We start from the raw sequence: 27,997 nt of genomic DNA, 5'->3' as shown, positions 1-27,997 counted from the left end.
GCCTTACGAAATCTAAATTGTTTGATTCTTCATCGTTTGTTGGTTGAGTCTTGTCTTTATGGCGCCCCATTTCTATGTAAAAATTGTATCAAAAAAGATCGTTGGTCAAAGGTTTTGCTTAACGCTCCAGCTATATGGGATATATATATATATTTATATATATATATCTAATTATTATAGTTTGTGAAAGTGTGTGTGTGTGTGTTTTGTTGGATAGTTGAAAGACGTGAAGTTTTGTCTATACTTTTCAAGTATATGTTCAAATATATTTTGTTGTGTTTTATTTGTGTGTGTTTCGAGTGTGTTGTTAAGATTAAAGAATACATTATCATAGATATATGCATGTATCTATATGTTTATGTTTATGTTTATGTTTAGTAGAGGCATACATAGATGCATTTTGCTGCTGTGGAGTTATGCGTTACACTTAAAAAACTTACAACTTAAATAATTGTCGAAAACTAAATGTACATTCGTATATAAACACTAGATTCACTTAGGCTAAACTAAACTGATAATGAAATCGGGAAAAACTGGAAAAGCTAAAGAGTATTACAAACTCTAAAAAGGGGCAGAAACAAAGTCAGAGAAAGAGAGAAAATAACTTTTACAGGACAGTTGTTAATAAGCCGTCGAACATTGTCATAGAGGTTAGGATTAAGATTAGGATTAGGATTAGGTGTAGGGGTCGATGTGGAAGGACATTTCCGTTGCTTAATCGACGCGCGCAAATCGCGGCACAATATCCTTTCCGATCCAATAGTTGCAGTGATCGTGATCCTCCTGTGCCTGCGCATCCTGCTCCACAATGATGACGCGACGACGCGTATCAAAGGACTGCACCGTGCCATGGGAGACATAGTAGTAGAAGAGTTGCTGCATTGCCGAAACAAAGCGCCGCTGCTCTACGGTATGGGGCTCATAGCGTCCGAGGATGGCCTGCACATCGGCATCCACGGTGGCCAGCTTATCGTTGCCCTCGCCCTGGGTGACCACATAGAAGGGCACAGTGGGCTGGAGGCGGGCATTCGTCAACAGCGGGCAAACGGTGCGTATGTCTGTGATAATGGCCACTAGGGCGGCATAGTTGGTGGCATTGTAACGTTTGATAATCTCATCGGTTAAGCCAAGTGCGCCCAGTTGCGAGTTTTGTAGGTATGAGCGCACCTCCTCGGCAGTCCAGTTGGCGTGCAATTCGCGCAGCTTCAAGGTGTGTGCCTCGTGAGCCGTGGCGCCCATCACAAGGCGTGGCTGCTGCAGCTGATTGGCATTGGTTTGGATCGGCACCTGTTTCCAGGACTCGGAGGGATGCTGATACAGTACATCACCATCCAGCACCAGCCACTCGTGACGATTGGCGTTGGTCAACTCCTGTGCTTGGGGCAGCGTGGCTGGGAATTGGAACCATGTATCTGGCGTGGCAGCCCACAATTTCTCGCTGGATGCTTCACGCAAGCACGCCGCATCCTGGCAGTCCAAAGTGGCCATGATCTGCTGATTCAAACGTTCCGATTCATGCAGCGGCTTTCCCGGGAAAATGGCTGACGCAGACGAAGCCCAGGCACGCGTATACAGACCCTCCAGCTTGTTCGAGCTGACCAAAGCCGAGACGAGCGTCGCTCCGGCACGATGACCCAGCAGAGTCACCGACTGTGGATTACCACCGAAATTCCGAATGTTCAGCTGGATCCACTTGAGCACGGCAATGATGTCGGTGAGCGCATAGTTGCCCGAGGTGTGCGGATGTGATTCCTTGGTGAGGGCTTCGACCGCAAGGAAACCAAAGACACCCAAACGGAAGTTCGGACGCACAAAGATCACATCATGGGAACGCGAATAGCGTGCTGAGGGGCGTAAAATTCCAGGGGAGGGACCAGCCAGCGTATCGGCGCCAATGAGCACCACCACAGGCAGCAGATTCTCATAACGAACATGCGGCGTCACCACGTCCAAATAGAGACAATCCTCATCGCCAATTGTTGTGCCATTGCCCAGGCGCTGCGTGCAGACGGTGCTTCGATTGTGCGTCTGCAGTGTGCCGTTCCAGCAGTCGTCGATCTGTTCGATCAATTGTGCCGGGCGCCAGCGCAGCTCATCCAATGGCGCCTTGGCGTATGGAATGCCACGGAAGGCGAATGCGCCATCATCCTTGACACCCTCGACCAAGCCACAACCGGTGACGGTGGAGATGTAGCGACCATCGCGCAACGGTGGCGACGTCATCGTCTCGTGGGTGAGCACATAGCCAATCACGCCGAGCAGCAGCATGAACAGAAGAATGCCAAACACGATCAGCGCATCATCTACGCTGCATTTGTAGCCACGCAGGCGGCACCACAGCGAGACGGGGCGCTCCCTTTCCTCCTCCTCAGCGGCCAATTTTTGCTCAGCAGCCAGTTTCTCATCCTTGAGCTCGCTCTTCAGCTCATCGGCGCCATTGCTCTTGAGCGGCGCACGATCTACGGTGTCCTGATCCTTAAGCGAATCATCCAGTGTCTCCATTGAGGCCAGTCCAGCCTTACCAAGACCCAATTCCACATCGTCACCGCCTCGCTTTTTGGGTATCATGTTAGCAATGGGCAGCTTGATGGCATTGAGTAGGCCACGTTTTGGTGGAGGATCTGCATCCTCTGCAGCCGCTGCTTCAGCTGTGGCTTCTGTGTGGAATATGGTTTGTTAGCGACTTATGGGCTGGTGCCATTTGCTCTCTACTTACCCGACTTGGCATCCGCATCGCCATTGGTCAGTTGCTTCTTTTGCTGTTCCTTGTCAGCTGCTGGTTTGCGCACAAAAAAATTGCGCAAACGCTGGCCAAGACCAGGTCGTGGCTTTTGCTCTCCCTCCTTGCCAGCTGTTGCTGCCGCAGCATCACCGTTGGCCTCCTTCTCCTCCGCCTGCTCTTTGTCCTTCTCGAGCAGCTCGCCCTCGGCACCATCGCCCTCCGCCTTGGGCTTGTTCTTCATGAAGAAGCCAGGCAGCTTCAAGCCACCAATTGGTATTTTCTTCGGCTTCACTTCGCGCTCCTCCTTGCTGATTTTCTTCTCATCGCTGTCGGACCCAGCGCCATTGGGCTTGTTGCCATTCTCTGCGGGTATGTCTATGATTTCCTCGCCAGCTGCTTTCTCGGCAGAATTGCCTTGCGGCGCCGGCACCGGCGACTTTTTGCCTGCATTTGGCGTTGCTGGCTTCGATGTCTGTGGACTGGGCGTTTTCTCTTTGGGTTCGTCCTTCTTGCTGTCCAGCATTTTGTCCGTCTCCTTGGGCTCCTCAAGCGTTTCCTGTGCCGCTTGCGTTTCAGTCTGTGGCGTTTCCTTCTCCTCGAGCTCACCCATCGTGCAGTGTTTGCTGTTTGTTGAACTTGGTGTGATTTACTTTAGAGAACTCTATGGGAATTCTGAAAGTAGCGCAAACACAGAGACTGGAGTTAGTTGCTGATGGCTATTGAAATCTTCTCGAGCTGCCAACCTGGACTTAGTAGGTTTATTCGATATGGTTAACTATGTTAAATTTTGGTCGTAGTTGCTATGCAGCTAAGGATCTAAGATCTATCACGATCGCGTGCTGTTTTACTTCTAGCTGCCGGACGCAGCGGCGCTTCCCATTTATAGGAGGAAATTGAAAATGCCGAGCAGCTGAGCAAAACTGTCAATCTGCCGGCTGCGCAAGTCTCTTTGTTCGTGTCTTCTACCTGGTCTGTGCTTGCTGCTCTACCTGGAAAAGCGTCTCAGGTAAATGTGGAAATTCGCTTGCATGTCCTGGCTGCCGCATGTCATTTCTTTTTTCGGGGCGGGAAGACCGCAAATTTATTAAGCAGCCAGCTGCGCATAACCCAAGCGAACAGGCAACACACGTTCCTCTTCCCTCCCTTTGCCTTTTCCTCTGGCGCTGGCTACGTGCGCATTAGCAGTTTTCACACATTTCCCTAAGCAAATCGAAGTCACCTTTTTTAATTAGCGGAAAACTTCGGACACAACGTTTGCTCTGAAATCGCGTCCTTGGCCCGGACAATCATTAAGAGCGACGCCGGCTGCGAAATTTCCAGATATATTCCTGCTACAGTAGCACGTACCGAATTTCAGTTTTGGCTAATTGACCGCAGGCCAAGCGACAGAAGTCACGAGAAAGTCGTTTAAAAAACGCATAGTGGATCGTTTTTAAGCCGAATGCATTAGAAACATAAGGAGATTTCTAGACTGGAAATCATTAAAAAAGTATTAGCTAGAGATAAAGAAACTCTCAGCTGAGTTTTACTATGGCTTGCATTTCTATTTGAATCTTAATAACTGATATGACAATATATTGTTATTATATCATAGTTATCAGTCTGCTTACTTTCTTAGTTCTACTCTCATTTGCTCCTCCTAATACCATATGAATTCATTTCAAGACTCAAAACTTCCTCAGCTGTTGTCTGCTAAAGACTTTCCCAGCTAATTTCCATGCACTTCTCAGTAACTCTATCAATAGTTTTGAAACAGCTAAACTTAGTTACTCAGTCGTATTTCGAATATGAATCCATATATAGAGCATTTCATTGATCTGCCTCGGCTGCTGTCTGATAAAGACTTCGCCACAGCTCAGTCTGTGTTTAGCTGCCAGACACTCGAATTCCAATTCAGTTCAGATGAAGCCTCAACAAATCCTTAACATATTGCACTTTAAAGACCCTACGCACCACGCATTAGTAGAAAATATGTGGGGGAAAGAATGATGCCATGTCATGAACCCCGCCGTTGCATGTAAATCAAACGAAATTCCATTAAAATGTGAACTTTAAGTTCAAATTGTTGCGTGACATAATCTGTGGACATTATCATTATCATTATCACAGTTTGGTCAACTGCATGGAATTTGTGCAGCCTAGTGGAAAGCAAAAGGGAAAACGACACAGCACGCAGCGAGGGGAACGCAGCAGAATGTTGCGTATCGAAAGTGAAAAAAGTGTCACTTGTGCCACAAGAAAATCCAATTGAAGCGGATTTCAAAGCATTAGTCCGAGTAGCCGGAGCAGCGTAGGAGCTGGGGCTGTCTGCTTAGTTGCCAAGCTCTAGACTCGCTAACAGAAGCAGGTCAAAGTAATTACGACGTACTCGAGTTTACTACTTCTATTCGACTAAACACAGTCGAAGTATCTGTATCTGAGCTACAGTAGCTGTAGCTGTATCTGTAGTGGTCTCTGTAACTTTAATACCATCTGTATCTATATATATGTATCTGTATCTTTAAGTCGATCCGTGTGTGTTTCTGTATCTGCAACAACATCTGCATGTGTATCTGCATATACAACTCTATCTGTATCTGCATCTGCATCTTTTTTCTTTTGAATCTATAAGAAATTGCAAATGTATATTTCATATCTGAATTTATATACGTTCTGTATCTGTGTCCTGTATTTGTATCTGTATCTTCAACAGCATCTGTTAGCGTATCTATATCTCTGTCAGTATGTATCTGTGTCTAGAACTGCATATGTATGCGTATCTTTATGTCTGCCCAGCATCTTTATTGAAATTACAAAAACAATAACAAAATGTGTGCGCTAACACTCGTCATCATTGTTAATTAGCTGAGAAATGTGTTGAAAGTCTTTGACCGGCCGGCAGACGCAGACCAGAGGCCAAAGTTGACGCGCCCATTGTCACGCATTTTCCACTTGGCTGTCCAGTTATCTGTTCATTATACCCAACTGTCCATATATGTCTATAAGTGGCATGTGGCATATGTGCCCGGGCTTATAATTTGTCTTGCCTCATAAATTAAATCACAATACGAAAGTTGCGTTTGACATGCGATCCGCTTTTCCTGTACAACGATATTTTTTGGTTTTCCACGGTTTTTTTTTATTTTTGGTTTCATGTTGGTTTTTTTGACGCACGCAAAAATTGCCGTTAAAACATAAAAGTTTTGTGTCTATAAATGCTGCGAACATATTTTATATTTTTCGGGGCACAGTGGGTCCAATATGAAAACCTAACTGCACAAAGTTCTAGTGAACAAATTTTGGAGTAGGAGTATTTAATAGATTAATAGTTTTAATAGTATTTCAAATTAGAAATATGAGGTTTTTTAAAAATTATTTATGAATTATAAAATCTTTTTTCAATACTCCACATTATGTCGACTATTCTCATTTATTATAGCTGCATTCATATCTGTTTCTGCCCACTGTGTCATGCAACATAAAAGCCAAGCCACACATAAAACTAATCCCACCCCTAGCAAAACAAAAAAACAATAAAAATGGGCAAGAACTAACCACGCATTAGCTGAAACTCTAATCAGAAAATAGATTTGGAGACTATGCTTAACATGTCGAAAAAACACTTTGAAACGCATAAAAATGCAATTGTTGTGCACACCCAGGAGTGTCGACCGTACAGTGAGAACTCTAACAACTGCCAGCAAAATGCTGTTGACTTAACTGCCGACAAAGGCGCAACCTGTACAACAAAGAGGCAGCCAGCCATGAAACAAGGGGCGGAGCGCGACAGCCAGAGGGAGAGGGACAGGAACTGCGACCACTGGAAGGCAGTTAGATTGAAAGCAATCCATTTGCTTGTGTTATTGTTATGATTAGTGTTGACTAACACACACGCACACACGCAAACACACACAAAAGGTGAGTTGAAGAATTGCTTTTGCCAACTTCTACCAGTAGATGGCGTGTCTAGCAAGGTGTGGACATGGAAAGGGAAGGAACATGAACTTTGAGCACTGGAAGGTAGTTAGATTGAAAGCAATATATTTGTTTGTATTACGATTAGTGTAGACTAACACAGACACACACACACATACACACGCAAAAAATGAATTGAAGAATGGCTGTTGCCTATATCCACCAGCAGATGGCGCACCGTGTGCGTGTTGACACGCCGTAAACTTAGCGACAGGGTTGTCACTCGCCACAGGCGGCAGGTAAACAAAGCATACGAAGAAACCGAGCTAAGAGTAGTCGACAGCGATATACCCTGTAAGCCAGCTTATGAGAGTTGCATAGTTTATTATGATTATTGAACTAGTAAACGCCCACAGAAGTCGCTTGTTCAATGTGTATAAATGACTTTTAGAATCAGATATAGTTTCTGATATTGCACAAGTATTCACTAGCAAAGAGTACATAATCTATATACCCTATTTAGTATGTACTATGACTATGACCATGCAGTTGTACAGTGCTGCGTGGGCGTCTTTGTGGACAATTAAACAGGATATTAGATTGGAATTGGCAGGAACTGCAGGACACACGCGGACTGTCCATTAAAAAACATGATTGTGATCGGATTTCAAGCGCTTTAACCGCCAAACGCAGCGCCAACCCCAAATGCAGAGCAATTCTGTACAAAGTTTTTTGTTGATTATATGCGAGGCAAATATGTCTAGACAGCAACAACAATAATAATAACAATTGTGGCAGCAGGAGCAAATGCAATTAACACGCGGCGGCAATTTCCGCGTCGCCGTGGGTGAAAAATGTGCAAAGGGAGGCAAATTTAGGCGCCACTAAGCGAGCTGCAAATTGCAGTGCAACTGTGGGAGGAAGAGCACCACCAACACCAGCACAGAGCAATCAACGAACCTGCGGCAAATCATTTTTCAATTTGCGATTCATATTTAACAAGAAAAAATTGCTCTAACGAAGTCAATTTGTCATCCGGACACCGACAAGCGGTTCCAATGAAGGGCCCAAGCGGACAGACGGACGGACGAACGGACGGACATTCAGGCCAAGCTGTTAGCCAAGTTTCTCATTTTGGCTAACAAGCTGCAAATGCCTGTGGGCGCTTTTGCCGCGTGTATCCGAAAGATACAATTTATTGAAAAAAAAAAATCAAGCTACGCCCGCCTCGAAATTAACTTTTAATAGCCATCAGCCGTTGTTAGCTGTTATTGTTGTTCTTGTTCTTAATTTCATGGCCATTAATCAAAACATGTTGAGCATCAGAAGAAGAAACAGCAGCAAAGTCTGCCACATTGCCTGCTAATGAACTTGCCCCATTTGTCAATTGCTTGTGCATAAAGTTCATTTGATCGCACGTGTCGCAAGGAAGAAGGATGTGCCAGGAGCTGTGCGCTCAGCCAGGCATGAAATGTAATATAAATAAGCCCAATCACTCGATCTCCCAACCACAGTGGCCCACGTGCGCAAGCCACAATCCCATGGGGCGGCGCAGCTCTTCAGTAGCGGAAGTGCTTGTAGCAACCCATTACCAAGGCGACATTTCTCTAGGGTATCAGCACACACACACACACAGACACACACACTCTCCCACTCAATTTTTATGAATTTATAATGGCGCTCGAGGGCAAACGAAGTGCGCAAAGTTTTCATTTGAAAGCTGCTTCAGTTCCAATTTTTGAAGTGCCAAATTAACTGCTTGGTGGCTGCTAAAGAACTCGCCTATATTTTGTTTTATAAATAAGAAACTCATTAAGTATACATTTTCATTTACATTTCTCAATCTTGTAATACCTTAGCGCAAAAAAAATGTGTCTATAATTTACTTAAACCAATTTAAGTTGTTGAGTAACCGAGCGCATTGGGTCCTTCGTCTTATTTAAGATTTTCACAACTCGGGAAACACTTTTATCTGGTTTAACTGAAAAACTTGAATTATTAAGGTGAAGTTGAAGTTTTGAAGCTATACCCATGCAGACAGCCCACTATCAAAATCGTCTAAAACTGTCTCCTTCGCAGCCTTTGAGAGCGACTTTTGGGATTTACCAAAAATGATTTAAAACTAAATTAAAATTTAAGAAATTTAAAAATGATTTATTTGTTAAATTTCTAGACTATGATAGGTTTTTAGATGTGTTATGCACGGATCGAGGATTTTTCAAATAAGCATAGATTTTTGCCTAACATTTCGGCACGAAACTTGTTTTAAATTCTATGTTTTGTTGTCTTGGTAGAAGATTGAAAGATTTCAACTACTTCAATCATATTAATTTAAATAATTTATTAGCAGACATTTAAGATCTTCAAGATCTTAGTTGATTTTGCTATTACTTTCCAGTATTGTTATAGCTTTCTGCTGGTTGTTACACACATCTAGAATCACCCATTTATTTTCGTAAAAAAACAAAAAACTCGAATAAATAAATATTACGTTTATCTGAAAAGAAAAAACGGATCAATGTACGATTTTATTGCGCACTTCAAGCAAACAAGATAGCGTTTCGGATTTCCAAGTACAGCCCAGGCTATCTGCCGCTCTCAGTCGCTCTTTGCTGTTCCTTTCGCTCTCAAGGATGCGTTAGTTGGGTTTTTTATGAAGCAGCGATAAGGCATAGATGGAGCCAACGAGATAAGCGCAGAAGACGAAGGGCAACAACGCAGGATACTCAAAATGGAAGTTTATGAGTGTTGCGTGTGTGTGTGTGTGTATACGTGCGTACGTGTGTGTTTTTTGAGTTAGGAGCCCTTGGAAGCAACGTTTATTCTTTATAGCTCGACTTGTTTACTTTATGTGTCAACAGTGTGGACAGTGAAATTTATGAGTCGTTCCAATGGCTGCCTCATTAGTCAGTGTCAATAGCGAGGAGTCGAGTGGAAAGTAAGATCAGCGTGGAGTTCGGGAGATCTGACTGTGCTCGTTGAGGGATTTATTCTACAGCCAATTGAAATTGAAATTGAAATTGAATTTCAAATGCAACATTTGACCATGAACCCGTGAAACGGCGCGAACGGGGTGGGGGCACAACTGTTGAGCGTTTTATTTATCTAGCATTGGAAAGTGTTGAAAATGTTGTTTAGTTTTCCCTTTTGCTTCGTTGCACACCCCAGCTCCAAGCGCGGCCCAACTGCCAGCTGAGTGCTATCAAAACCTTTTGCCAGTTGGAAACACTAATTGTTTTTGTTTACATTCGCAGTGAAAGCCGTGCCGCCCTAGCTCGCCCCCACCCGCCCAGCCATTATATAACATAAAATTTCAATTGAATTTAAGGCAAAGTAAAGTTTTTTTTACTTTTCATTACGCAGTGAAAATGTGAAAAGCCTCTAGAGTGAAAAACTAATAGCGGCTTTTGTCTTTGAAAGCGGGCAAAACAATCAAATCAAGTTGGGTGGAATGGGGGAGTGGGGAGGGGGAGAGAAAAGAGGCAGGAGCTGGAAACAGTGGAAATGGAACAGTCGCGGACCAATAAATCTTGAACGCATGAAAATGCAAATGTTGTTTTCCCCTTAGCTGTCAGCTTCTTTTTCTCGCTTTTCTTTTGTCAGATTTTCACGAAGTTTACTTTGATTTTGATTTTCAGCTTTATTTTGTTTTTCCAAATGATTCCCGGAAGTCATTTGGGCGTCTTTATTCATTGTTGTTGCTCTTGGAGCACAGCTGCCCGGATGAAGTTTTTTCTTTTAATTGCCAGCAGCGATAAATTTATTATTGAATTATTGTCGGAGTAGGCTTTAGCTACATCAGTTTCAAATTTGGATATATTTCGTTGGCTTGCATATTAATTAGCCTCCCTATTTTTAGCTACTGCCTCGAAAGGCCAAAAGAAATTCAAGCTTCTTTTTATAGGCGGGATTTTAGGAGCTGGCAGATTGACATATGTGCAAAGGGGGCTCAGTTTATGAAATTATCAAAGGATTTTCAAATGCATAGCCCCGCAGCTATGATAAATAGCCTGCTAATGGAAAGGGGAGAAGCATGGGGTTTCAAATTGCTGCTGCTGCTGTTGTTGTTGTGGCAAAGCAATGACACGAGCTATTAGTAGGAATATGAAAGAGCTGCTAACAATATTTATGTATTCCCAAATTGAAGTTTTAATTTGAAGATTAAGTCTTTAAAGAGAAGAAATTTGTTGTAAAGTATCAAACAACACATAAATAACAACAATAAGCGTAGGTAAACAAATATATTTAGAAATTTATATTTGGAATTGACGTATCTATTCTCTATTGGAACTGAAATCTGAATTTTATATATATATATATATATATATATATATTTATATATATATATTTAATTATTAAAAATATTAAACAAATATATTTAGAAATGTATATTTAGAAATGATGATATATTCTTTATCAGAGCTGAAATCAGCTTTATTCATCTGAATATGAATATATATTTATTTATTAAAATTAATTTCTTACTTGCTTCGCTTGTGGCAAAATATGTGCAAATGGAAATAATCCGAGAGTGCAGCATACAGCGGGCATATGTATACAGAATCCGTGACGAGATATCCTGCAGGACACTTTTAGGTGTGTATAACACGCACAGAGATTTCTGACTTATTGCAATAAAATTTTCCACACAAGAGATAATCACGTATTTTTTTGTTTATTTTTTCTTTTTCTTATTCACACGTTGTTATTAGACTATGGCAATAGGAAAAAAAGTTGTTATCCTTTACAAAGCCGGTCGTAGTTTTTATCTGGTTGTTTTTTTTTTGTTTTTTGTTCTTTTGTTGCTGTGAGTGGGAAATGCTGAAGAGCTGGAAAGAAATGCTCGTCGCGTGCGCGTTACAAAAGCGGCAGAACCGAAAGCGTGCGGCGTCTAGCAGAGCGTGGCTCAAACTGGTGACCGAAGCAGCCAGACGCCGTCAACGGGAGCACACAACTTCAGTCAAACTGGAAATACGCGTGCTCTCTCGCTCTCTCACTCTCTCTCTCTCAATTGTTGGCGCTCGCTCACTGGAAGGCGAATGCAGAACAAAACATAAACTGCCGGCATAGGGGTTGGTCCATGGCATTAAAGCAGCAGGGCGCTCTGCAGCGATAACTCGCTCTCTCTCCCACTCCCTCTATCTCACTCACACTCATGTTCACTCTCGGCGCCCTGCAGCAGGGATTGTGCATAGCCCGTTGCGAGCTGCAATAACAACAACAACAATTGCGGCACATGGCGACGGCTTCGTTGAGGTTTTCTTCTTCATTTCTCTTTTTTTTTTGTTTTGTTTTATTTTCCTTTTCTGTGTGCTGTACAGTAAATGCAAAATACATTGTAAATGTGCTCTGCGCCTCATACTATTGCGAGCAGGGTTGAGGGGCAACCGGTTGGCAGTTCATTGGGATTCCGTTTGAGATTCACCTCTAATGGCACAAGTGTTGAGTGTTGCCTTTATAGATGAGGTTGAGGCAGAGGCTGTGGCGCAGTTTACGTCAGGAAAAACATCTGTCGGGCAAAAATCACGCAACTGATGCGTCATAATAACTAAAACCTCTTTCCCTTTCCCTCCACTCGTACAGCTTTAACCCCTTTGTTATTATTTTTACTTCGTATCGAGCCTACCCCTGAGAAAAACTAACTTTCATTTGTTATTTTTCTTGATTCGTGTTGTTGTTCCCGTTGCCTTTGCTATTTTTCATGTCAACTTTCCCGTACCGAAAATTCTGATGCGTAGCGAAAGTGCTGCGAGAACTGTTTGGGAATTTCAACTCTGGCTAAAGAAATAAACCGTTGGCCCACATACATTTGGCAGCTACCGTGCACATAGGGGTTTCCCCAAGCAATTCAATGAAAATGCGAACAGTGTGTTAGCTACTGAAGCAATTAATTTGGAAAATGGTTAGGCAGCAGCTGCACCTCTATGTTAGCAGACCCTAAAAAATAAGTGAAAACTGCCAATTAAATATATGTATTGGGTTACGTATTTCATGACAGCATGACGTATGCCTGTCACGTCTTTTGGGACAGATCCTCAATGCGATCGAGGAAACCCGCCAAATGACGCGACGGGGGCGTTGCCTAAAGCGCAAAGGAAGCGCAGTTTGAGGCAACTGCTGCAACACATGTGGCATTCTCTTCTTGTTGTTGTTGTTTGTCATGTGGGTTGTGTGTGTAATTAACAAGTTCATGTTTAATTTAAATGTGGATCAGCTCGCGTGGGTAACAGGAAGTACAACAAAAATAGTCTGTCTTATAGGTATGCCCAAGCAGACTGCTTCCCCCCGATTCTCTCCTTTCCTTCCCCTTTGCCAGCTCGTAATTTAAGACCACAATTTGTCAGTCCCCTTCTATGTGTAGAGAGGCAGTGAGAGAACCCAAAATCCGCTTTATGTTTAAGCTCAATTATATGGCTTTTTTGTGTGTCTGTGTCCCTGCTGTCAGGCTGTAAGTGAATCCTGTGCTAAGCGCCTTGAAGTAGGCCATAAAAAGTGCGCAGCCACAAATACGTTTAATTCGTAGCATAAAAAAATTTTGGCGCAAGCATTGTTGTAAATTTAGCAAACCATCATAAAAAACTTAGAACGACAACCGCATGACGTAGGTAGTTTTATGTGCACCACCCAACCACACAAGCGCCCATGCAACCAAGCAACCAGCCAACCATTTGGCAACCACAGACACACACGAATAATTTACTACATTATTTAGTGAGCTACACGGTCGTGGGACACGGACATGGCCAGGGACATGAATAAGGGACAGCAAGTGGTGTCACAGTTAGAAGTTTCTCCGACTGCAACATGAGACCACTTTAAGTGGGCTTGAGAGCAGAGGTTAAGCACCTCAAAGCAGGGAGGAACAAAAAGGATTCACAAATGAGTCATGAATAAAACAATTTCTAATCAATAGTTTCTAGTGACCCTAAGTCTCCCAGTCGAGACTCGCTTTCAGCACATTAGGGTCAATCAAAACAGGCAGTTGCTTAAGGTTCATTGCCTGGCCAAAGATCGAGTGTCTGGCATTCGTAGAGAGATACTCACATATGTAAGTAGTTGCAACAAAAGATCAACAAGAGACGCACAACAAAAGAGATGCTGAAAGAGCAGAAAACGAGCCAAAACGATGCTCGTGTGTAGCTCTCACTCGACTCTGCCTTTGGATCTGGCTGAGGCAAAGAGACAAACAACAGGCGCGACAAAGACCATTAAAAGTTACTTAAAATTTTACAATTGATGTTGCACACACACACAGGCACATGCAAAGCCTGTGTGTGCTCAAGTGAGTGGAAAGAATCAGAGAAAACAGACAATGGTGCATGCAACAACTGCGAGCAGTTACCTACAGGCAGAGTCGCCTCGAAAGTGCGAAAGCAACTTGACAACGGTTAATAATTGACAATCGCTGCTGCAGCTGCAGCTGCAGTACTCTGGACATGCTGATGATGGGGCACTGATGCAGCAGATGCAGCACAGTCGTTGCACTTTTAAAGTGTTGCCCGCACTCGAAAAACACCCACTTGGAGCCCATTCGGAGCCGAGACAGGGAAGCTTCTATTGTGGCAGCGCCAGATTAACACACGAAATTGACGCAACTTGCAGTTGCAACAGCGGCAGGGGTACGGTCTGACATTGACATGCAACATCGCCGCTCCTCCTCTGTACGTGTGGGTGGGAGGCAGCAAATACATTCGCTCTTTCGTTCACTCACTGTCTCTGTTTCAGCATAATATGAAACTTCCTACAATTTGAATGCGTAAATTGTATCTCAAAGATGCGAGCTAAGATGTTGGCTTTAATGCGACATAATTGATGCACAAAGCGCGTCCTATTCAGGTTTCATTATGCATGCTCTCGGCTCAACACTGATTTGATTAACAAGTTGTGTGTGTGTGTGTGTATCTTTCAGATACGACTAGATGGATCGCTGGCTGGGAACGAGATGGGAGAGATACAAATACATGTGCCATATAGCTATAGATACGCTGATAAAGATACATGTACAGATACAGATTACGAATACGGAAAACAGACCCAAATACATTTATAGATGAATATATAGATACAGATACATATACAGTTAAAGATATATAAAAAGCTAGAGATACTTTGGCATGCATTTCTACATGAGCAGCTGCCCTTTTATCGATTTTCCTGACTGCAGTTAAATGACTGCAGATACTTTTTGTATCTATGTATCTAGCCCTGTTTGAGTAAGCGTGGGCGGCAATTTCGTTTTCAATGGAAGCCCTTCAAAGTTTTGTTTGCTTTATTTTCTACATGACATCGGGCCAACGACAACGACAATTATCCGCTTAGCGTGTTCGGGCCAGTGCAGCAATGGGCAAAGTATCTTTAAGATACAATTGAGTCACAAGTTACTGGGCGACCGAATGGCTGGCCAACTGACTGGCTGCCTGACATAATTAAGCGCTTTTCGCCCCAACTGACACCAGGCGGAAAACACATTTTCCAATTTAATGGACGTCGGCTAGAAACAATTGGTTTTTCATCAAGATACAAAGATACTGCGTTGCAGCTCTAATGAAGTTTGCCGCTCATAATCATGATGATGATGATGATTATGATGATGATGCAGCGTAAAGGAAATTAAGAGCCAAGCTGCAGACAGAAGTATCTGACGGATTGTCGTTGAGCCGACAGCTGAGCAAGAGGGACAGCCGTAAAAACGATAAATAATTACGAAAAGCAAAAACCCACGCAGGCCAAATGCAGCGCGTGCTATTGAACTTTCCAGCAGTAATGAGCACAAAGATACTTTTGTATCTGACAGTTGCTCGAGCTGTTTGTAGATACTTTTGTATCTTTTCTCCAGCTAGCAGCTGTACTGGACATCTTGCACTTGACAACGTGCCGGAAATTGATTTCTTATAGAGTCGCACAGCATCTCATAGCCAGCTGCAAAATTTACAATTGTCTGTCTTCAGCTAGCGCTACAAGCGAGCAAAGATTCGATTGCCCCCTTGAATATGAATGGTTCATATTACTTTTAATGCTACTCACAGCTGCTGAGGCTCGCTTGCGAGCTCCTTCGCGAACTGCTGCGCGGGTGGTCGCGTTTAATTAAATTGCCAAATGATGCAACTGCGTGGGTGGTTGAGCAAGTCAGAGCCTTTGGCCTGCTGCATGGATTCATTATGTTTTTCATTAAATATAAATATATATGGGTTTCTGTGAGCGGATGTGCAGCATCGCCTTAGCTGTTTAAAGTGCCGTTGCGTTAACTGGCCCAATGATCGCATTCGAATGCTAATAACATACGTGCAGCTATATTAGATATCTATCTAAAGAGCAGTTCCCAAGCGATCAAGTGTTGAATGCCATTAGCACGTTGTCGCCTCGAGGTCTGCCTGAAGTTGGAAGTTTGAAGTTTCAAGTTGGAAGTTGTTGCCGCTGAAGCGTGCGAGAAAAGCTAACAAAACGCTGTTGTTGCTGCCCTGCACTTCGTTAACACTTTTCGAATTGGGGGAATACATCCGTAAGTGGACGCTTGATGACCGGAAACGACACTAGCTAGGCAACATGTGCAGACTGCCAAGCAAACACCTGAAGCACTGCTCAAAGGGAGGAGTGAAAGAGAGAAAGAGAGAGAGAGTGGGATAGGCATAAACCTCTTGAGCAGTTAATGATGGCATTGGCCCAGAGCCCAGACCCAGGCCCAGGTCCAAGTCCAAGCTAGTTTTTGATTGCCTCTCTGGGCAACTCCCACTCATAGCGGATGGCGTAAATCGAATGTGAAGGCAAGTTTCGAATGCAGCTGCGATAGCTGAAAATCGTTGCAATTCAAGCGCAAAGCTGTCCAAAGTTAACAAGCAAATTGAAGCAGTTGCAACTGCAACGATGCAACATCCAACAAATGGGCCAGCAACATGCAATTTCCAAATCGCAGATGCAGCGACAACAACAACAACAGCAATAACAATAACAATAACAACATCAGCGTTTAAAAATAGCTGCATGTCACCAACAACTTCAACAACGAGTGCATCGATGTGGCAATGAAGCAGAAAGCGCACTGAAAATGCACCAAAAAACAAAAATAAAAACAAAACAAAAACAAGAGTGCCCTAGTCGGCAGTGCTCGACTTGGAGATACCCTGATTCCTGCGAGAAGCTGATATTCCAATCAGAGGCAGTAATCTTTTAGTTCAGTTTGACTTTCACAGCTAAACTATTTTACAATCTGTGTCCATTTATAATTTGTTAGAAACATCTCTATTCATCTACCTTCGATTCCTTCTGCTGTAACATACATTTCAGCAACACCAGCATACCCTGCATTCAATTTTCAATGGGTATCGTATATAAAAAACAAGAGGGGAAGCACGAAAGTCTTTAACTTCAGCCAACAGGTAACAGAGAATGCCCTGTAAAAAATGCATCACTAATAGAACGAAGTCTAAAATTATTAAATGGATCAAGAAATTCAAAAATAATAAAATTAATATAAAAATAAATATGTAAATATAAACATTTAAATATTTTTTAGTATTTATATAAAAGATAAATAAATATGTAAAATTAAAAAAATTATGAAATAATTAAACTAATAATAATAATAATAGAATTATTTTTGTTTAACTTTACTTAAATATAAATAAAACTGTAAATTATATTGTGGCTTGCTTAGCTAGCTTTTAGCTCATTTTGGCTACAAAACAGATCACTATTCTTACATACAAATAATACCCTATCTCAATTGCTCTGCTAGTTTCGCAAAACAAAGTTGTCTCCAACTGTTGGAGTGAAGCGTCATAGCCCAGTTTAGGTACCGCTCAAGGTGCTCGCTTTGGCCGATCGTGACGTTGCGATGGCTTTGATAATGCGCCCACCAATTGGCCCAACGGATCGCGAATGGCAGCATATTTTGCGCTGTCAAGCTGACTCAGGCGAGTGACGATTAGAAAGGATGACAAAACAGTAACTGCAAGTGGGACGGAGCGGGCAGTATGCAGGGCGGGGCAGTGGGGCAGCGGGGGAGCAGTGAAACGCATTGAGACAAGGAACAGGGAACATGGCATGTGCGTGATGCGCATGAGCGGCGCGTCATTGCGCCTTAAATGGGAGCAGAAACAGCAGCTCTTGACGTGCGCCCCATTCGCAGCAGCAGGAGGCGACTGACAGGGGGGTCGAGGGGGAGGTGAGCTGCAGCGGATGCAGTACATTGCAATTTTTAGACATTTTTCATTGTTTTGTGGCATTTTTGTTGTTGTGCGAATGCGCAGCGATGCGTTTATTAAGAGAGGTATAAAAAACAAACAGAGTGCGAGAGCAACACAGAGCGAGAGAGCGAGACAGCTAGCAATTGCTGTTGGGGGTGCTCTATGGGAAGGCAGCGGCAGCGGCAACGGCAGCGGCAGCGGGGGCAGGGCCAAGTCAGGGCCAACTGCAATACATTTTCGTTTCCCAGCTAAAATTGTCATTGCCTTTTTTGGTCCAGGCGCATTTTAATCGCGCACTGAAAATCAAAGGCGAAAACTGAACAACAACAAAAGCAATGAGTGCAAGCGCAGCAGCTGCAAGACTTTTTGGGGTCGCGGTTGCAGTTGCAGTTGCAGTTGAAATGTCGGGGACTATAGCTCTTTGGGGTCTCCCCCCCATTTGACGTTGCCTTTTGTGAATTATTGAAATTGCGCTGCGATTCCTGCGATTGATCTGCCAGCACAGGAGTAGCTTGGCCTGGCTCCAAGTCTGCGTCCCAGTCCCAGTCCCAGTTCCAGTCTGAGTGACGCTGCAAGCAATCAATCAATCAAGTGCAATAGTCAAGATAACACAGTACGTGCACTCATCGTTGTTGTCTCTGTCGGCTACCGTTTAAAAGGCGCAAAAGCAGTACCCGAGCTCGACTTCATGTCGGGTCACGCGACTTATGAGTGGCTCTGTCTCTATTTCTGGTCACGAACTTGCAATATTATGTTTTTATAGGAAATACAAAAGAAAATGTTCAATTGTTTGCTAAACGACTGTTGTCAGGCTATACAATTCCTAAGAAACGTCGAAGCCGCTGAGTTATATCTGTATGTTTGGATGTGGCAAAGCTGGAATAAATGGTAATTGAGCATATTTGAATGTTATATTCAAGACATACGAATCGGACGAATGCAAGAACTGACAAAATCTTCTTTATGAATGAATTTTGGTGATTACTTTTGAATATAGATCAGTTATCGTACAAGTCGCATCGCTCTGAAGAAGACAACCATTTTATGTTGACTAAAAATAACATTCAATTTTTGTTGATCTCGGTTTCGCTTGTCAAAGGAATTCCAGGGAATTGAAATGAAAACAAAACAAAACGCGTGAGGATGTGAAATCAGCAAACTGCAAATTAGAGGGGGAAACCCAACACGAAAGAGTTGCCCATTTAATTGGCACGCCGGAAAGAAAAGAAAATAAGAGAGCGGAAAGCGAAGCAAATACAGAAATCTGGGAAATGGAATGGGAATCAACTGAGACAGACGGGACAGCAGGTTATGGATATGACAGACCACGTAACGAACGCAATGTCGGCGGAATGTCAAGTGCCAAGTGCCAAGTGCCAACTGCTGGGAAATGGTAAAAGCCACAACAACAACAAAAGCAATATCACAATAAAATGGCCAATTATGACAAATTTTCAAATGAATGTTAATGTGCAGAGAGTGGAGAGAGAGGTAGAGAGAGCGAGAGGGACAGAGAGTGAATTATGTGCCACTCAACGTCATCATTAGCACCCGAAAATGTCAGCAAGCATGTCAAGCTGAACCACTTCAGCTATGCTCCAGCTGCTGCTCCTCCTCCCTCTGCTCCTAATGTGGGCATTTTGTCACACGCTCCAGCTGCTGCTGCTACTCCTCCTCCTCCTCGTCCGACCCCTTACAGGTTCCACTTGATGTGGCCAGTTTTAATGATGCTTAATTGCCAGAGCGGGAGTCGAGCTAACCCTCCACGAATCCAATCTCCGCTAAGCATTTAGCCTACATTGAAGTAAATTTCAAGTTCAGATTGTGGGTCAGCTGGAAGTCAATTTGCCTCGATCCTGCCATTATCAGCAATTACCTAGCCAACAGTTTTCACGACTTTTTCTTGTAGCCAAAGTACCCTCGGCCCCACTCTCTCTCTGCCTCTTTTCCTCTACAAGTGCAACAAATTTATTTGCCCGTACCGAAACGAACATTAACAATTTTTCTAGCTACTAATCTCTACATCTATTCCTGGCTCAGACTCTGACTTTGGCTTTGGCTAATGCCTCGGCTGCCAGTTGGCGGTGCGGCTCATAATTCACCCACCAATAACCGACGGTCATGTTCCAGGGGCGAAATCTGATCGGGCTGGACTTTCCATTAGGATAAATTGCCAGCAAAATTGCGAATGCTAAAAGTGTGCAATGTATAAAAATGTCAAAGATCGGATCGCAGTGGGGAATGGAAGCGACTCTCTTCTTCTCATTCGAGATTAATGATCGTGCGCTGCCCCGGAGAGAGGAATATTGCGCTACAGTTAGGTAGCCCCACTCTAATGACGTCATTATGAGCAAGCACAGCACGTGCTCCACTCTAGTGGCAAGTCGCTAGTGACTAGTGGCAAGTGGCAAGTAGCGTGTGGCGTGTGGCGTGTGGCGTGTGGCTTGCGGCAAATGGTGGCAAATAAAAATTCAAATTTAAATTCAAATTCAGGCCCAGCTGCGTCTGAGCGGGTGTCAGATTTCATGAATATGCAAATTATAGTCAGGCCAAAGGAAAACCATCATGATATATGTGCAGGAGTCACAGCGAGGGAAACAAGGAAACAGGGAAACCGAGAACGAGAAGACAGAGCTTGAATTTGTAAATAAATTTACTGCGTCTGCAAATCTTGCTGCTATACTGTTTATATATACCCTGTAAAAAACTGAAATTTGACTTTCAATTCGATTTCTTTGAATATCGTGAATTTTTGTACACCATTCCAGAATGTGAAAACTTGATGGATTGGAGCAGCCTATTCCTTTGGCATTTTATTTTTAATTTATTAGACTTCGCTCAGGTTTTTCCATAAATGCCTCATGATTTCTCAATTAAAAGAAAATCTCAAGAAAGGAAATTAAGCTTCGATATCTACAACAAAAACCCTCTTAGCTTTTGCAACTACAGGGTATTTTTTAGCTGAGTTAACTCAGTCAATAACTTCTTTTGATTTCTATTACAGAGCTGTTTATTATAATATGCCTTTTTGGGCAAAAAACAGCCGAGCTGCGCACATATTTCAAATGAGAGTTGGCAAAATATAAATTATAATTTATTATCATTGCATAAATTATATCTGTGTCCTCCTCTTTTATGACTGAGATCAACAGAAATTGCAGAATCTGCGGCAAGAATTAGATTAGTAAGTGCTTTATAGAGTAGTCGAGGTTTAGGAGCTGAAAGATTTTGGACTAAACTGATATCTAAATCTCATAGAACCGCATCCAGCTTAGTAGAACTTTGAGGGAGATCCTACAGAGCGAGGACAACTTGTGATTAAATAGAAAAACAGGATTAAAACATTTGGCATGCCTGCACAGTCCTTCACTCAGGAATATAATACTCTTATGGCAGTTAATGGACAATTTCTTCTCGCTTGGCTTTTAATTGCAATCATGGTCTTGGCCATGGCCAGATGCCTGTGCAGTTGGCATCTGGTATTTTGGTATTTCAATTATAACATTCGCTGCGATATACCTAATTGATTGACTCTGAACCAATGCCGATGCTAGCAGAGGTGCTGATAATATTTATACCACGTCTCAGCTCCAAGCAGCTATTTAATTGCATTTTCCACAACAACAACAGCAAGAACAAGCACTGCAACGGCAATAACAATGGAGCAGCTTTAATGTTGCAGGCCGTGCACGTTTTCCAGCCTGGTCATTACATAAACCATAAGCAGCAGCAGCAGCAGCAGCAGCAGAAGTGAGTCAGGCAGAGAGAGTGAGATGGGCAATGGAGCAGCTGCTCCACTGTGCTTTAATCCAATCTTTAGCGCTGTATTCTGTGTTCCATTTTCACAGTTTGCTTTTCTAAATTATCTGCGGGCAACGGTAAATGCGCTTCCAGCGGGAGAGCACTCTGGCAATATCTGCTGTGCCTTTGGCAATTCCCTCGTCCAAACAAGTGCAACGTGGCACATTTTCTGAACTCTCACGATTTTCACCCCAAGGCGGGGGCGCAGGGTGGGCGTCAAAAAAGCCGCTAGGCAACTTTTTAATGTGCAGGATTATCCACAACCACGACAACATAACCAACAACAACAACAACAACAGCTACGAGAAGAACTGCATCCATCAACTGGAGCGCCCTTACTTTGCTTTCGTAGTTGTCAACAAAACTTTCAACTAGGAAGCAAAGCGCAACTAGCAACAGGAAAAAACACCAGCTACACCGAAGACTAAATACACTTGAAGCTAAAGGATTGAGCACGAGATTATAGTGCATAGATGATAGAGAAAAAAGGAACGATAATAGGGGCAAGAGAAAGATAGATTTACCTCCCAATAACATATTATTTCATTACACATGCAGCAACGTCTTCTTCTACGCCTTCCAAAATGCATAACTAAGCCATGTTACCCACAGCTGATGCACGAAAAAAAGGTAAAAACTTAGCGAAACTCTCAACAGGCAGCGCCAGTTGAATGAACTCCGCAAGAGCTGATGCTGAAGCTTCCAGCTGCTGCCTTGCTGTGCCAGTGTTGAAAAATGGTTCACCATATTTATTTTGTTTTTGTACTTTTGTCGTTGGCCTGGCCCACAGGTAATGATGATGATGTTGTTGTTGTTGTTGCCAGCTCCCTGTGAAAGGAAGCGCAGACGCGCAAAACGGGGCCACAGCGACACAGGGCCAGACACAGAGACAGGAAACGAGGCACAATAGACAACATGGTGCATGCAACAAGAGGCAGCAGGCACTCTGCCGTGCTGTGCTGTGCCTTAATCCACAATCAATAGAAGAAACAACGCTCAACAGAGCGCAAATAATACACCAAGAAAGCTGCAGATTTGCGATCGAAATTGATAGAGACGTGGTGTTCAGGCCGCAGCTGAAGCCACTTGGGGCAGCAGCCACATGAAGCAACTCAACACATGCCGCCAGAGTAGCAGCAGTAGCCGAGTAGCCGACTAGCTGACTAGCAAAAGCAGCCGTCAATATCCAGCATAGGAGCGCCCATTTGTAACTCAATGGCGTGTAAAATAGCTGCAGGCCAGCCACTGGACGAACTGGACCGAACGGACATATAAACATTGTGTAGCAGAAGCTGCTGCAGCAGCAGCAGCAGCAACAGCTCTCAGTTTACGCTATGCAGAACTGAGCAATTGAATGTGATTTGCATGTATCGAAAGATCAGTGATCAGTGACTGGCCTGCGCCAGTGTTGAGCAGCGCCCAATGTAGGAAATCTTCCAGAATATATTAGTGAGTGAATATGTGAGACTTTAAGATCGAAGCATAATCTAATAAGCTTATTAGATTATTTGCTGATCTTCAAGAAAATCTGTTTTTGAGTGTTGTAAAGTGAAGCTTCTAAAATGTGTCTTACAGTGTTGTCAGCATCACATTACAAGATGATTGATTGATATATTTGCATACACCATACTCCATTCCGCACACTTGATCGCTAAACTTATCTATTATTAAGTGTTAATGTTAAAAGTGTTGTAAAATGTGTGAGATGTGATCATTGTTTACACTGTGACTGAATCGCACATCTCATTTAGCTGAACTCAAGTGTGATCGAGTGGAGACTGTTGCAGTAGCAGCTGCTGTTCGAACTACAGATCTACTTCAGCTGCTGCTGCTGTCGATGATGGTGATAATTAAGATAATGATGATGATGATGATTATGACGTACTTTGCTGTTTCAGTGTGCTAAAATTTAATAAGTGCAAAAATAATCGCTTGCTCTATGCAAGCTTCAAATGTATGTGCTTGTGCCTATTGTTGCTGTTGTTGTTGTTGCTATTGTAGCTGCATTCGCTTTGCTGGGTTCAATGAACTAATTTCAGCTGTTGTATGCAGTGTGTGTGTGTGAGTATAATTCACAGCAAAATTATAATGTTGCAAACTGGAGCCACAACAAAAAAAAATCAAGTATGAAAGTTACTATCGGGCGCTACCGACTGCACAATGCTCGCTTCCGCTACAAATATTGACAAATAAACCAATCTCTATATACTCTCTATAGAATGAAATATATACCTCTTCGTGTGGAGGAGGTCAACAGAGATTCAACTGCACAGCATGCCAATTATTAATTGGCAGTTGAATAAGAGAGATGGCCATTGCATACAACGAATCTACCTTCTTCGACATACGTGAGCAAGCATAAAAGAAAACCAGTTGATGTTAAAGCTAACATTCATTCCCCTCGCTGTTCTGCTCCCTGTCTCTGCTAGAAGCGCGCGTTAAATAATTTTTTATGACACGAAGTGTTCTTGTCGTGGTTGTTGTCGCCGCATTTGTTGCTCTCTCTCATATAATTAAATAATGTTAAGTTGAGTTGACAAAGTGACACGCGAACTGCGCTGGTCAATTTGTGCAACAGGAAAAGAGGCCGGCTCGCAGCTATAGTAGAGATAAAGTAAATATATATATATAAATGTTATAAATAGTAACCGACTTTATGACTGGGCAGCAAATTAAGTGCCATATGCACTTGACATCGCAGCCCAATTGGACTGGGCTGGGATAATTTGATAAGCTTTTGCGTGCAGCTTGCAAAGAGTTCAAAGTTAATTTAGATGATGACTTTAAAATTCCCGTTAACGCTATAAGGCATATCAGCAGTGTATTCATTTCGGCTCCCTCACAATATGTAATAAAAGCCACACAATTGAAATATCATCGAAAGCAAATTGTCTACACATTAGAAACGCATAAAACTTCATTAAGTTTTGCTCTTCAAAAACAATTAACTTGTAATGCAACGGAGATGGAGTGCGGAGATATGAATAGACGTACAGCCCAGCTATATCAACTGGCGAGCCGGAGACCTGGAGCGCTCGCTGCGCCGCTTGAGTGCATCCACTTCCAACTGCAATGAATTGCAATGATAGAGCCAAGCGGCATAAAAAACAGTAAACAAAAGTAGAAGCGAATACAACGAAAAACAGAAACACAATAAAATATTGTACAACAATGAGTCGGACAGCGTGTCTATCTGTCCATTTTCCAGGTCTGTTGAAAGTTAACCCAGCTCTGACTGCGACTCCAGCTCCAGCTCGAGCTCCAGTGGGGGTTACCAAAGTGCGCATGAAATTTGATTCTCGGAAGAGTTCATTTGCTGTTGCTGCTTTACTAGGAAAGTTGCCAGGTAATGAAATTTACTGCCAGCTATGCTGTAACTAACTTCATTAAATTACAAACAAACGCTACATAGTTGCTGCATATAACTGACAGCCAGGGTTGCCAAGGGTTACCAAAGAGATCTGACAACAGCGCGACTGGAGACCGCCCACTAAGCCCAGCTCTAACGGCACTTTGGGGAGTTGTGACTTATGCAAGAAACAAACAGCAAAATTGCAGCCCATTAGACTGCAATAACATTCAGAACACTCAACAATGACCGAGAGCTCAATAAAAAGGGGCGGCCGAAATTGTAAATTTGATTTTTTTTGTTGTTTTTGATGCTTCTGCGACATCGCATTGAGCTGTTATTGTCGTTGTCAACGGCATTGTCATTGCATCCCCGTGGGAGCAGCGGGCGCCCAAATTGCCAAACCCTGATGAGCTCTACACATGTTGTTGCCCAAGCATTGCGGCCTTTCTTTTCGAATCGAACACAAAGCGCAAAATGCTTGCCTTTTGTTTTTGTTGTTGCTCTGAGGATAATAATGCATTCGCTTTTACTGTTGCCCATGGAAGCGTGAAGTAAGACAGAAGCCCTTCCAACTGGGGTGTGCACAATTGTTTGTGTTATCCCCCAGCCGTTACCCAGCACTGGCTGCCGTTCTTGTTTTAGCACAGAAGCTACATAGCGGGGGTACGTAGATAGATTGGCAACGAGAGTTTGCCGTTTGTTTGCCATTTCTATTGATATAGCAGCCTTTGCCTTGGCTGTATATTGTATTTATGTAATTGTAAATGATTTGATTTACAGCTTTAAAGGAAAGAATGAGGGGCATTGTTTTGATGCATGAACAGAGCTTAGCAAAGCATCGATATTTATGCTATTATCGATAATGCCAATTGAATGTTTGTTGACTTACCTTCGCTGTTCAACACTGTTCTCTGCTTGCTATGATATCCTATTTTCTTTTACACACCAACACACTCACACTAATATACACATGCACATTGCCATTTAACATTTGCGAATTATAATTATAGATTTAAATTGCAATGCCTACAACAGCATAATGTATACGTTTTTTATGTTATTTTAATTTCAACCAATTTCAATGCAACGCAATTGAATAGCGCACTTGCCTCGCGACGCGAAACAAAAAACTGAACTTGCAGCGATGCCAACCACAAAACGAATAAAGCGGAATAGAGCGCAAAACACGACAGGCACAGTAAGCGAACAAGCGAGAGAATAGAGTGAGCTCGCAGACACTTGCCTTGCATGTGTGTGTGTTTCACATGCAAATCGGCTTTCGTTTCTTCTTTTTGATCGAGCCAGTGTTGCATTGCTGCCAAATAGTACAATTTACTGTTTTAAACAATTATATAGGAATTGTGAAAAGTTCTTGCTGCAAAAAAAAAAAAAAAATAAATAAATAAAAATAAACAAAAAACCGGACCATGGCCGCTATTCAACCCTTTTTTGCACAGTATTTTGCTGACCAAGCGAACAGGGGAAACATTTGCATTTGCATTCGCATGCTGAAAGGATTAGAAACCGGTTTGTTGTTGCCCATACCGCTTGGCACACAAAACAGCTTAAACAGCGGCTGGTCAGCACCCCCTGCGGCGTTAGCTTTGATTTACTTTTGGGGGTGGCTACCACAAGCACACCCAGCCCGTTCAATGCAGTAATGGCCAAGCATTAGGGCGACACTTCAGTTTGTGTTGCATGTCAAAGTCAGCATCGTCGTCGACCAGAGGAGCACCCCACTTATGCAAATGCAAACAAAGCGACTGCCGAGACGCAAGAAGTCACGTGCTGCCAACACCACCAACACAACAAAAAAAAGGAAACAGAGCTGCAGCAACTGCGACGCCGGCACTAATAAGCGGCAAATAATTGGCAGACGAACTTGAGAGACTACCCCAATGGCTCAGTGGCCAAGGGACGCATCGGAGGCAGCACTAAAAATCAATAGCATGTGCCACCCCAAAATCCAAACCCAGCGCCCGTTGCAGGTTGTCGATCCTTGTGCCGTTGCCTGGAATGTTTGCTTCCAGCCTTGAATGGACAGCAGAGAGTGAGAGAGAGAGAGAAAGAGCGTGAGTACTTTCCCAGCTGCATTTACTGCATGCAGGTAAGCCACATCAAATTTATAGCACACTATATATGACTCATACATAAAGACATAAACGTTTTTTTAGCCCAGCCCGTCAACGGCAAACCTCAACAACGGCAACAATTAGAATTTCCGGCTATAAAATTGTGAAACTTTGAAACGCGTTAGCCCAGAACCATGTCAGCCTAACATAGGTCCAAGTCTTGTACGTCAACTAGTTCTAGCACAGAATGTTTGTGTCAGGCGAACCCATAGAGCACGCCCGATTGCTTCGCAGCTCTCATTAACCACCACGTAACGATCATTATGGGGCACACACAGCAGAGTAGATGTTGCAGTTGCAGTTGCATTGGCAGCCGCCCCCGCCATTGTTCAATGAGCCAAACGACATGGGCGACAATTAATTTAGCCAACGATGCGCATCTAATAATGTGACTACAATGCCGACAATGGGTTGGTCAGTTGGTCTCCCTCATCCTCACTTCGCAGCCAGCTGGCTGTCTGGCAAGTGTGATATGTTGCCAGCTCTGAGTATATATCATTTTGATATACTATACGCACGCCCTGGAGGCCGTGGAGCACTTCTCTGCCTTTGGCAACGCTATAAATTAACACCACCAGCCTGTGCACCGCTCAGGTGGTGGGCGTTGACTGGTCATATAAATGTCCAGCTAAACAAATCGAAAACTATCAAACGTAGCATGTGGCACAGATCGCATACAAGCAGAGATCGCAGTCGCTGATAATGGCACCCAAATGGTAGTTGGACAAATGAGCGATCGTTTATCTAAATGGATAATGTGTTAACTCGTTGCTACTCTATGTTGAACAAACTATTCGAAACTAGTTAAATGCTCAGCTGAGGCAGGCAAGAGTACTCTAATCCTGCACAACTATAAACGATTTGCTTTTTCATAGATTTATTCATTTCACACTTACGATTCCAGCCTAAAAGG

General features: G+C 43.2%; 1 protein-coding gene across 2 annotated transcripts; it reads right to left on the bottom strand.

The window, feature by feature from the left end:
- Positions 1-37: 37 nt before the first annotated feature.
- LOC111605656 (neurotactin) lies at positions 38-26,289 on the bottom strand. Of its 2 annotated transcripts, none has more exons than XM_023324319.2 (3): positions 25,842-26,289; positions 2,717-3,394; positions 38-2,657 (listed from the first exon to the last, which is right to left on the bottom strand). In XM_023324319.2, exons 2-3 carry the CDS (start codon positions 3,330-3,332, stop codon positions 715-717), a joined length of 2,559 nt encoding a protein of 852 aa, XP_023180087.2. In that variant the 5' UTR covers positions 3,333-3,394; positions 25,842-26,289; the 3' UTR covers positions 38-714. The 2 variants fall into 2 exon arrangements, with proteins under 2 accessions (XP_023180087.2, XP_023180085.2); XM_023324317.2 differs by lacking the exon at positions 25,842-26,289 and adding an exon at positions 11,102-11,512.
- Between the last annotated feature and the right edge of the window lie 1,708 nt (positions 26,290-27,997).

Source organism: Drosophila hydei, unplaced genomic scaffold, assembly GCF_003285905.1.
Source record: "Drosophila hydei strain 15085-1641.00,03,60 unplaced genomic scaffold, DhydRS2 tig00000001-arrow-pilon, whole genome shotgun sequence".
Classification (NCBI taxonomy): Eukaryota; Metazoa; Arthropoda; class Insecta; order Diptera; family Drosophilidae; genus Drosophila; species Drosophila hydei.
The sequence above is the reverse complement of the archived record's forward strand: the minus strand, read 5'-3'. Positions and strand labels throughout refer to the sequence as shown.